The sequence below is a fragment of the Tripterygium wilfordii genome, chromosome 2 (assembly GCF_013401445.1).
Source record: "Tripterygium wilfordii isolate XIE 37 chromosome 2, ASM1340144v1, whole genome shotgun sequence".
In the NCBI taxonomy this organism is placed as follows: domain Eukaryota; kingdom Viridiplantae; phylum Streptophyta; class Magnoliopsida; order Celastrales; family Celastraceae; genus Tripterygium; species Tripterygium wilfordii.
In genome coordinates, this window is record NC_052233.1 from 2,056,908 (window position 1) to 2,069,583 (window position 12,676).

The window sequence follows — 12,676 nt, forward strand, 5'->3', positions numbered from 1 at the left end:
GTACTCCATGCATATTTGTTGGGTATTGCTCTCAACAAAAAGGTTATCGGTGTTATGATCCTAAGTCCCAACGAGTTTTTATTTCACGAAGTGTTGTCTTTGATGAAAATAGGTTCCCTGCCAACGAGACGTGCATTCTCACCGACTCTCGTACAAGGACAGTTGCCGCAAATGCTGTCCCACTCATCTCCGCGCCAGCACTTTCCTCAGGTACATCTCTTGATCATTCTAATTCTAGTCTTCATTCACCTTCTCATCACTATACTAGTATAGGTTCAACTCCATCTGACCATGATTCAAGGTCTTTCCATGAGCCAACATGTACTGATAGTCCACCACCACTTCTTCCACAGGTAAGCTTGAACCCTCCACGTAGACTCCACTCTACATGTGACCGAAGATTCGTCTCTAATACCTGACACCTCTCATGACCATTTGCTTACCCATAACAATTTGGACTCATCTTTACCCGAGGACTCCACTTTGCTTGTGCCCAATAATCAATCTTCAATGCATGACCACTTTGACTCTCTTATTCATGACACCTCCTCCTATGCATTTGCGTGACACCTCACCATCCATTTTAGATGTTCATCTACCCACCTCCACTTCCAATTCTCCTATCCACCACATGGTTACATGGTCCCAAACCGGTAATCTTAATGTTGAAATGTTGAGACGGGTTCGCCCAATGTGGGCTTGAGCCAACAATTTACATTGGCCCAATATACAATATATATGGATAAGAGAAATAATCCTATCTAGATAAGAGGTATGGATTAAGGTAGTCATTTTCTATAAGGACTTGTAAAGACTACTCCAATTCATATAGATATTGGAGACTCAGTTCTAAATAAACTAGAACTTTTCTAAGAGTTCTAGTAGGACTCTCAATATCTCCACTATAAATAGGGGGTGTAGAGAGATAGAAAATACTACACCAAAAATTGACTGTTCTTAGTCTTTTTTTCTTCTCTTATGAATATTATATTCTTGGTGATACGAAAGCTTACTTTTACAAATTATTGAGGTATTTGTGCTGTGGATATTTCGGATACAGTCTAGTACCATATCCGAGACCTGGGCGATCCTGTTATACAAGAAGATCAATTCCGCCGGTTGATCTTTTGTTATTCGGCCCTTTTTTTTCTTACATTGGTATCGGAGTTGATAAGGTTGAGCCTAACTAGGTTTTTTTACAGCACTTTTCAATATTGATATTTGTTTAGAGAAAAGCAGGCTAGAGTTTATTTTCTGATTTTTTATTTAGAAAAATCGGGTTAATATATACATGTTTCTCTAAAATTATGTTATAAATATCAAACGTTGTTTAAATTGTATGAAACTTTTACTGTAAATACTTTGGTATTGTTATGTGATTACCGTATAAATTTCGTGCAAAAAGGAACTCTGTAGAAAGATATATTGCCAAGACAAATTTGTGACACCCGAAATCTAATAAATTCATATAAAATCGCACAGATTGAATTAGGAGCAGAGGCTGATATGTGTAGAAAGATAATTTTATTAGCTTTCCAACGACATATTTGGACGTCTCTGATGTGGGATTGAGATTTGAGATGCTGTGTGTACGAAGGTTTCACTTTTCCGGCTCTGCTTATCTCTTCTGAGCCTAAAAGATGCTTTTTGTTTGGACTTATTTGGACCAGTATGACCACTTGGTTTGTATACTGAATCTTTGTCAAATTTCTAATGACTGGGAGATAGATTTTGCGGCAAATCAGCTAGCACATCTTTATGAGATTTCCCTAGATTCATGGAGCTATTTAGCACAATTTATTATTTCTTCACTCCTTTGTTTCTTCCATATTTCTTCTCTTGCTTTTTAGTGTCTCCTTTTCTTTTACATTACTGTCTGATGGTATTACTATTAAACGCTCATTACCACTAATGAATATGACATGTTAAAAAGTATACAAATTGTTTCAAAAAAAAAAAGTGATATATATGTGTGTGTGATTGATGCGATAACTGATTTTTTTTTTACATATATATATAATATAGAGTCATATGCAGGGTTGGTGACCTTAATTGTGTTTGGACTAGCAATGAGAGGTGGCTCAGTTAGCAATCGGTTGAGTTAGGCATATGTGTATCGAAGATTCGATTTCAATGAGAAACACATTTGTCATGGTAGTTCAAAAGAAAAAAATTGTGTTTGGACTAACTAATGGACTGCTTCTCGTTGTTGGCTGGTAGTTTTTACCAGCCATTTCATTCGTTTGAACTCCGCCTAGTTTTGTAGTTTCTCTCCTCATTTTTTTTGATGGAATTGTTCTTGCAATAAATAAAGAATCCTTTGGAGATAACATAATCTCTTATTTGATTTGATCGTGATATTATCTTTAACACAGATGAGACCTAACAATAATTAAAAAACAAAGAAAGGGTCAGTCAAATTTATGCTAAAGAAATTACAATTGGACTTCTCACAACATGGTCACCATTAATCCAAGTATACCACCCGAAGGCATAATTGTCTTTGTGATGCTCCTTAGCAATGGCAGTTGGAGTCACTCGAATGGTGAAATTCTTGTTTTGGCCAATGTGATCAAAGTACAGAACATCAGGAAAGGCTTCCACAGAGATTCCATATGGCTGTTCCACCGTGAAGTAATAAACACACCTTGGATTCCCAACATTAGTGACAGTCCTTGAAACCATTACCATGTCTTTAATATTGGGGAGCGCTAGTGATGGGTAATTGAGATTGTATAGTGGGACTTGATCTTTGGGACACTTGAATGTTGGGTCAAATTTACTCAATCCATTGATATTTTTCAACCCTCCACTACAAAGATAGATGAGATAGTTAGTGTAGGAGCAGTCATATATTAAACCTGGATCTACAGCTTTTACTGGTGAGACCTGACCAGACCCAAGTGTAAAGGGAGTTGCAGCAACACCATTAGAATCAAGTACTAAAGAATCCATGTTGTTTTTCATTGACGCTGCAAGGTGGAATAGACATGAGAAGAACGTACAAGAAAAGTGTTTTCTATTAGGACATAAATGTAAATAAAAATAAAAATACTGATCCATTACATGTAGTCATTATAGCAGATTTTATAGCCGCACTACTCCATTTAGGATGAATTGCTTTCACAAGAGAAGCAATGGCAGCCACATGAGGGGCAGCCATAGATGTCCCATAAATAATATTATACTTGACTCTTCGATGATCACTTAATAACCTTGTAGGAGATGATTTCTCACTCCATGCTGCCAATATATTTAAACCTGGAGCCACTAAGTCAGGCTATATAGAAAGAAGCAAAATTCAGACATAGATATATATATTAGCAAATTGACAAAAAATGAAATGCAAGGAAAGAAGAAGAATACAATCACCTTAAGAATATGAGGATCAACCATACTTGGACCCCTAGCACTGAAGTGTGCTATTGACGGTGCCGGTTTATTGTGCAACAATGTCTTTGCTACTCCTATAGTTGCCTTTGCATTCTCACTGAATTTGATGTATATACCGACTATCAACGTATCGGAAGCCGTTAATGCAATGGCTGGAAGAAGATGAGTTTCGACTATTAATTCTGAACCCATTGTTGGATTATTCTCAAAGATGAAACCAACACCTCCGGCTCTTTTCACCTCAGCGCATTTTTCCACTGTCGAACCTGGTAATCCTGGTCGATTACCACACAATACTATTTTTCCTGTAACTTTTTGGGGTGAAAGAGTACCATCAAGGCATTGTCTGCAACGGAAATTAAAATAATGGATATGATTTGAATAATTATTTTCTTCCTGAAATTCGATGCAAAACGCACATATCAATATGAGTATGAAAATATATTACCCTTTTACATGGTGGGGAACATCGGCATTTTCAACATCTCCTGCGTATACTAATGGGTGCATATCTTCTAATGTGTATGGACTCACGGTTTGCCCCTAATATTTATAATGTTAAATAATAGTCATTGCAAATGACGCCATATGATGGTAATAAAAGAATGATAAGGTAAATATATTCCAGCTAAATAAACTCTCACCGTCAATTCCAATCCGTTTCCTAACGTAAGCGGAGCAAGGAATTTGCGATCTATGCTACTAGCACCCACAGTGATAATCCAAGGTGCCACATTTACCACTGTTCCTGGGGTAGGGCCTGAGTTCCCAGCAGCACACACCACTACAATGTTATTTTGTATGGCATGAAGTGCACCAATTGCAATACCATCTTCATCATAAGGAGTATGTTCAGGCATGCCAATAGAAATACTCAACACATGGACACCATTTGCAATGGCATCATCAATGCCTGCCAGTATGTCAGCTGAAAAACATGTGAACTTTCGTGCTATTGGTTGATTAGGCATAGTCCAACATACTTTGTATACGGCAAGGTGCGCCTTTGGAGCTCCACCAGATGCAGTCCCAACACCAAATCCACCCAATGCTGCCGCACCTTCAACACTTCGCCCAACTGCTATTGAGGCTGTATGTGTTCCATGTCCATCCCAGTCACGCGGTGAACGACTGTCCTCCGAGGCATTTAGTAGGCCGTGATCTTGTTCGAAATTTTTAATGTAGTACCTTGCTCCGATGATTTTCCTAATGATGTATCAACTATGTATGTGGTGAAAAGAAAATCTGAAATATGAATTAAAGACAAACTATATATCCATTGGTCACTGTCAAATTGATCACCTAGAGATTTGAAATGCCAAACTGACCTACTACAATGTGAGGAGTTAAAATCGTCTCCATCTATTGGACAATCTCCCTTCCATGATTCTGGAATAGGGTCCATCCCCTTATCATTGAAACTCTTCGATTCTGGCCATACACCTTTTTCATTAAAGTTGAAAACATCATCTGGTATTGTTTTACTAAACTATAGAAACAAGATGAGTAGAATGAAATGAAAGAAACAATCCATGTTACCGCTATCTATGATCCCAACAATAATATCCTTGCCGTATTTAGATTTCGATAGTAATTCTCTTCCAGAGGTACTTAATTGGTTCCAATCATACATGTTTTCATCTTCTAATCCATCTAACCCTAAGAAACTCCATGATCTTGTAGTCTGCAGTGAGTATTTGTTTGCATCACTACGAAAAACAGATACAACTTCATCTATCTCTATAAAACATCAACATCCTTTGTTAGAAAGTGAGAGAGAAACTAACTTCTTGAAATCCTACACGTTATGTTTACAAACCTGATAGTTTTGAGGTTTCATCTTGTGTAAGTAATGCAGCAAAACCATTGATGCTATGCTTATAGCTATAAATAAGAGAACTTCTTGCTTCTTCTTTAGTTTCCTTCACGGATGAAAGATATAAGAGATGCATCTCTTCTATTTCATCCAATGTTTTGTCTCCTTTGTGTGCTCCAAAGTATACGATGTATACCTGTATGGATAGTCGCAAAAAATGATTGTGATAATTATTCTATAAAACTTTTCTGCAACGTTGTTAAGTAGATGATGTGACAAAATAAGAAACATAGAAGAAAGATACCTGCAGGTTCTTCAGACATGAGGCTAAGAGAGGAAGGAGAATGAGAGAGAAAATAAAAGTCAGCTTCATAGTTTATCTTGGTGCAATATATGATATTATTCTTGAATTTATCACTATATACAGCATCATGTGGCCAGTCACTTGGTTGTATTCTCGTTAACAAGAAGTCATTGTGCTTTGTATACCATGAAAGCATCAATGACATTATTCTTGTTTTTTGGAGTTGTTTTTTTCCAAAAAAAAATATTACCTGCCTGTTTAGCAGGGCGACTCCGCCATGTCAAACAGGCAATTTTCGTCAACGGATCCGCTAGCTAAGGGAGCTTCTTTTGCAGTGGTTTTCACCGTTGCAACTTTTATTTTTTAAAATTTTTTTAATGTGTAGGTCCCATACTTTTTATATAAAGTATTATTATTTAATGATTTAAATCTAATTATTTTTTAATAAAATTTATAAATTAATTATATTTATGCATTTATAATTATTATAACAGTAAAGTTAATATTGAAATAAAATAATTAAAATTTAAAAATAAAAATAAAATATACTTTTAAATTAATAATTATACTTCTAAATTAGTAATTATAATACAGATAAATAGCTTAATTTTTATATAAAAATATTTAATAATGTATACCTAAAAATAATATAAATAAAAAAATATATTTATTTCATTACATTTACTAACAAATTTAATATATAATTTATAAATATAATATTATAATACTTTAATTCAACAGCTGCTAGCATAAGTTTTTAGTTCACAAAACACCTCACAGTATATTTCACAGCTTTAAGCTTAACTTTTTTTCTACAGCATTTTCGCTAGTATTGAAAATCAATTTTTCCGCTCTACCAAACAGAGCTTACATATTTAGGCTCAGTTTGGTAGAGCTGAAAGATTGATTTTCAATGCTAACAGAAATGTTGTAAAAAAAAGCTGAGCTTCTCCGCTTGTGGAGCCGCCCTACCAAACAGGCAATTAGGTACCAAAACAGCATCATGTTTATTCTACTTTGTGTAAATAAAAAAAATCAATAACATCAAATAAAAAGAAATAATGAAAAGGAAAAGATTGAATAGAAGATAAATAAGAGTTCTATCAGTTTAACTATATTAACATAATAAAGTAATAAATACCATTTTTTATAAGCATTATAGTTATTCTATTTTGTGTTACCATCATCAATTCCTTTTTTATTTTGTGTAAATATAAAGTCATTTTAGATATAATAAACATCAAAGAAATAATAAATAATAAAATGTAAAAGATTGAACATAAATTCAATTAGACTTTAAATATATCAAAAGAATATTGCCTCAAAAATAATAGAACATATACTAAATAATAATTAAAAGAAAAAAATCATAATAACCTCAATGTTTGCAACAGAATCCTTAGCCTATTTTTATTGTCAAAATAATGACGATTTTCGTAACAGTGTCAATCGTAAAAAAACGCTATTGATGATATTTTCAAAAGCGTCAAGCGTTTTACAGTAAAAAAAGACCAAATTTTATTATATTATTTAAATATGTAATGGATGCTATTTTGGAAAAAAAAAACTGTATTTTGAGATCTTGAAAACATCAACGACATTGTTCTTGCATTTTGCTATGTTATATAAGAACATGACAAATTATTATAAAAGATTTACGCACGATTAAACTTAAAAAAAACATGGCACCCCCTCTCTATTTTGATGGCACATGAAACAAAAGAAATAACAAGAACAAGAAAAAACAACGAAACAGAACAACACTATCATCTACGAAACAGACATGATCGGAATCATGATTAAATATAAGAAGCCCAAAAATTTAGAATCTTTATAGTCGTAGGCCCATAACAAATTATAAAACTTACGAGTTACTAAACAATCTTAGCTATTCAAGTTTTTACGAAATTGGGCCCTCTAGGCTTGGCCTCTACAGCTATTATAGCCTTTAGCCATTTGGTCACATAATGGTGCGACATAAGATAAACATACTTGCATAGTAGACATCAGAGCAAACAAACAAAAAAGCCGATTTCACCACCAAAATATGAGCCCATACTCGAATTTTCCGTAAGCTACCCTGTCAGCTCAAGTCATTAAGTACAAGCAATTTACAAGTGTTTAAATATCTATATGCTGGTAATGTTTGATGACATATAGCCTTTGTAAACTTTGAACAACTGATGAGAACTAGTCTTCTTCCTTTGCTTCTCATCTTCCTTGATATCTTCAATCAATTAGTTTCTTCTATTTTATAACAATTGCACTTGTGTTTTTGCAAAATCCTTTTTCTAGAGTTGTCTTCTATATCCTACCTTCGTTTATGTCATGGTAGATCCTGAATTTAGCCATCATGCCTCCAGTCCTGAAATCAAGTCTAAGAAATCATTGTAAAGGAGTGGATACTCATCAATACTCAATCAATTTTACAAGCACCAATACATGGTTTTGGTCCGGAGCATTTTTTCTTAACTCTTTTTTTTCCTAACTATTTCTGTGATTCTCCTTAACCACTTTATCTCCTCTGTGGCAAACAATTTCCTTTTCAGCACCCTCACTCATGGAACACCTATTTCAAGACTTCCCCTATCCGTCTATGGCTTGTCGAGGACCCACGTTATGGGTCATGGTTGGGTTACTTGTATCCTCATCAAGAAAATATGTGGAAGGAATTAGGTATCCAGATGGTTCCTCTACCTCTGTACCTCTCAGAAAACAAATCTTTCTCAGGTAGAGGGTGTGGTCAGTTGACGTGTTGAGCAACATCTACTCTATATCTACCTCTATACTATCATCTACCAAGATTTCTTCCTTTACTGAATATCACCAAGCTACTTCACCCATTGGTGCAAATATTGATTGCTACTTTTCTTTTGCAGGGTCCTCCCATGATTCCTCCAAAGGAAACAATGGTCATGATATTGAAGTTGACTCTACTGTATTGGTGCGGACTCATGCTACACTTAAAAAAATTGGAAAGAGTGTAGCCAACAATCTTTTCGTCAAAAGAGCATGTGTTGAACAATGCCATAGATCAGCAAAGAGAACTCGTTTTGCTAGTGGTCCACCCAAGGTTTAGACATCGGAATGTAGTTTTGGGTGTATCTTTTGTTTCTATGAAGATATGGTTGTAACCTGAATGTTCATCCATGAAGGATAGGACTTTATGTTTCACTGCTTGGTCCACCAGCATGTCTACAATAGACATAGGATAATTGTCCTATGGCGTAGCAAGATTCAGGTTCCAAAAATCTATGTAGACTTTGATTTTCCCGATTTTTTTCATTATAAGGATGATGTTAGATAACCATTGCACGTACCTTGCATTCTATTGAACCCAACTTTGTTAAATCTCTCCAACTCAGTTTTTACCAACAAGGCCACTTCGTTTGACATCCATCTAGGAGACTACTTGTGTAGTTTGTAGCCTTCTTTGATCGATAATCAATGCTCTATCAACTCTCTGGAGAGGCATGGCACCTCCTTGTACTCCCATGGAAAGCAATCTTAGAATTCCTCAAGGAGTTGAATCATTTCTTCTTTTATATCTAAGGGTAGACTGATCAACAACGGTCTTGAAGATTATTCAGTGCCAAGATTGATTTCATCCAAAGGATTTTAAATGTCATCTTTCAAGTCATCTAATTTCGCTGTAGTTGCTTTAAGTTTTCTATTTGGATCGCATAATCTTCTGGTTGGTTTTCCTCGAAGACTGATTCTGCTTCATTGACATGGGAGTCCGCTTAGAACAAACTCTCCAGATGTTTTTCTACTAAATAAGAGGTCATCTTCTACATGGTGACCTTCAAGGCCCAGGCCTGTTCAATTTCTATTGGTGGTCTCAACATCATTGACTTCTTATATGATAGGGGTGATTGACCTACAAATTCTTGTCATTAAAGGGCTGAAAATCTGAGTGTGGATCATTTTTACCTCTTCTAGAGATGAATCCTTGTTGAAATTAACTAATTTGGGTTTGTCATGTTTGTCCAGGTCTGTCACTCTGAGATTACCAATGTCTTCGTCATACAGCTTTACTTCTACATAATTTACTGGCGCCAAAAATGGATTCTTGTATTCCCTGATAACTTCTTTTTCCAGAACACCATGCACTGATGCAGAAAGGATGAAACCGCCATTCAAGAGTAGATCTGGTCTCTTCCCAACATGAGATTGTATGTAGAACGCGAGTTGATCACAAAGAATAGAGTAGTTATGGTCTTATTGCCAATAGTGAGTTTCACAGCTAGAATGCCTTAAGTTGTATATATACCTTATACAAAGTCTAATATAGTAGCATTAATGAAAATCAAATCAGACTCTTGCCTATCAATTTTATGCATAGTAGACCAAGGCAATGGGCCTGCTACTGATCCATTATCCACCTGGAGCCTATTCACCAGTATTCCATCCACATGGCCTAGAAGATAGTTTGGCCGTAGGAGCTGAATCATGTTAAGTGTTGGTTTTTTAAACATGGCATGGGATATTGCCTTATCTTCTGAAGTTGTATAATCTTCCTCCTGAATAAACACCAATGCTTGGCTTCCCAAAGACACTATGATATATACGTTTGCTACTAGAATAGCTTCAAGAAGTCCTATATCTTTAGTATGAACATAAGTCATATTACATGCGAGATCCTTGGAATACATCTAGTTTTTAGAAAAGTTTCTATTCTTGCCCCTCGAGCCCTGTTTCTGCTACATAGTAGCCTGACGCTTTAGGAATGTTATCCTCTTTGAGTCAAGTCTGTCTTCTGAGTTTCCTATTGGTATGAACTCTTTTGTTGAAACATAAGCCTCATCTATTGGAAATTGAGTCATTTGCATAAAAAGAGACTGAAAATCGATCCAACCCAAGGTCAAGGATAAGAAGTCACCAGCAACGAATTGCATACCTTTTTCAATGAACTGTTTAGACGGGATCTAGATAGGTCTTTTAAAGGGATGTCGGGAACCCTTGGTAGCGTTCCTCTCCTTTTGTCATTTTTTCTATGATCTCTTCTTCTGAGTCTTGGTGAGGATGGGTCGATCCTTTGGATATTGGACCTTTACCCAAATATATAGAGGAGGAACTGGAGGTTTGACCATGCTAGACTTGGTTTTTGAAAAATGATAATAGACTGACTTATTAATGTATCTCGTAATATCCTTGATCCCCTTCCTGTTGACATCCTACTTAAAGAAGTTAGAACCTTTTGAATTTATCTTTCTTGTACTAAACTTGCCCCCGAGCCTCAAGCTTTTGACTTATGGAAAGAAACCTTCAGTCATTTCCCTGAAGTTAGGATGAATCTTCCTTCTCTAGGAAGAGTCTATTTCTGATCGAGTAGTATGTGCCCACATTCTGAACAAAATCTTGGTCCTCTAAAAGGTTCTACCGGTAGTCGCCTATAAGAAAACTGTTGATTATGCTAGAACTCCTTAGAATTTGGTATCTGTATAGGAGGTACCATGCGTCTATCTATCTAGTACTGGAGTCATTACCTAAGAAAGCAGTAAATATTTGTAAATGAGGAATCTATGTTTGACGCAGACTGGTTGTAGATTACTCTTCATCTTCCTTTCATAGCCTTCATGGTGATCATGGTGGTCTTCATATCCTGTTTTCCTGACATTTCCTTGATATATTATGTCATGGGAGATTGTGGAGAACAGTCTCATTGCTGGTTATTTGAATTGTTGGGTCAAAAATCTTTATAACACAACTTTCTCATGGTAATGGTCATCATGGTGAGTAGGGGTATGAATCGATCGGTTGGGTCGGTTATTTTAAATTGGAACACCTGGGCAAAAATTTCGATTTTTTTGGATATAGAAAACCAATAACCAATGGTCACGCTTATCTTGACATGAAAACTGCCCAACGGTTTTCGGATTTTGGGTCAAACATTTGGGCTTGATACACTAAAGTCATAAATAGTGCAACCTAATACACATCCAATATTCATAATCCAGAAAAGCAAAGAAAGATTGAAATACTAAAGTCCAAAAAGGATTCAAAAATCAATGGTACATATTGCAATTATTATAATAATATATTTAAGTATTTAAGTCATTAGTAATAAGAAATTATTAAGAATAAAAAGATTTATAAATTTATAAGTATAACTGTACATTTGTAAAACTTAAAACAACAACTTTAACTTACTTAACTACATATATATATATATATATAATATTTATAAATATATAATTTCGGTCGGTTTGTCTCGATAAATAAAAAGTCAATGAAATTTTTGGTTATTTTAACTTAGCATAACTGATCGGTTTGTTTTTACTTACATGTATCATATGAACCGCCCAATCGGTCAGTTTGGTAGGGCGTTCGATTTTTTCTTTAATTTTCACAACCCTAATGGTGAGAAATTTCGGGTCGTGCTCCTTCTTTAAGGTTGATGTGGGAATACTGGGAACTTGCATCTTGCTCCACTTTCTTGGATTGTAAGTCTTGTACTTGCGATTGAGGGAAAATGGCTTACAATCGTCATATTATTAGTGCTCCTGTATGCTTGAACGTGGAAATGTTTCTTCTTTTTCTTAGGGTAGGAAGAACATGGATCCGGTCTTTGGTTGACGTGCAGTCGTCGGAAATGTGTTTGACATATTTTAAGGACGTATAGGCTTCAAACACCGGTTCATCCTAAACCTTTTTTGCACTTATCCAGCTAAAATTTCAAGTTACATTTAACACACTGTTTTAAATCAAAATTAAAGCATTTATGACAACGAATCCCTTGTTTGTAACCTTTTAGACATCACTCTTCAGACAATCCCAATTTTTAGTAACTGTCTCCTAAATTTTAGCTCATATAACACTAGATTTACCTACAAAATGAACAAACATTAATTTAAATCTTTTTGTCCTTGTCACGTGTCCATTGGTGGTTTGTTGACCATAGTCAATTGCGGGCTCCATGCTGTCACGTGCAATAGATGACTAGAGGTTATTTTCGGTACAAACAAACTCTTAATACTAAAATGATTATAATTCTACCACTATATTTATAGGGATAATGCTTGAGACCCCCAAAAGACCCCTATTTAATATGGAGTGTTAAATGTGAAGTGGACCATACATGTGTGTTTTTAATCAATGTCTATTTTAATGCAACATAAATTTGGGGGTCACATTTTGGGGGTTTTTAGCATTGCCCATGG

At 35.3% G+C, this 12,676-nt stretch overlaps 1 protein-coding gene across 1 annotated transcript; it reads right to left on the reverse strand.

Moving 5' to 3' along the window:
* Positions 1-2,421: 2,421 nt before the first annotated feature.
* LOC120005931 (subtilisin-like protease SBT5.6) lies at positions 2,422-5,582 on the reverse strand. The gene is made up of 9 exons (XM_038855814.1): positions 5,514-5,582; positions 5,213-5,405; positions 4,933-5,133; positions 4,722-4,836; positions 4,038-4,599; positions 3,842-3,936; positions 3,373-3,739; positions 3,067-3,280; positions 2,422-2,972 (listed from the first exon to the last, which is right to left on the reverse strand). Exons 1-9 carry the CDS (start codon positions 5,580-5,582, stop codon positions 2,422-2,424), a joined length of 2,367 nt encoding a protein of 788 aa, XP_038711742.1.
* Between the last annotated feature and the right edge of the window lie 7,094 nt (positions 5,583-12,676).

Coding starts and splice junctions, on each gene's coding strand:
- LOC120005931 (XM_038855814.1), bottom strand. CDS start 5,582: ATGAAGCTGACTTTTATTTTCTCTCTCATTCTCCTTCCTCTCTTAGCC. Junction 3,740..3,841: donor GTTCCCCACCATGTAAAAGG/GTAATATATTTT, acceptor TTTCCGTTGCAG/ACAATGCCTTGATGGTACTC. Junction 3,281..3,372: donor TTGATCCTCATATTCTTAAG/GTGATTGTATTC, acceptor CTTTCTATATAG/CCTGACTTAGTGGCTCCAGG.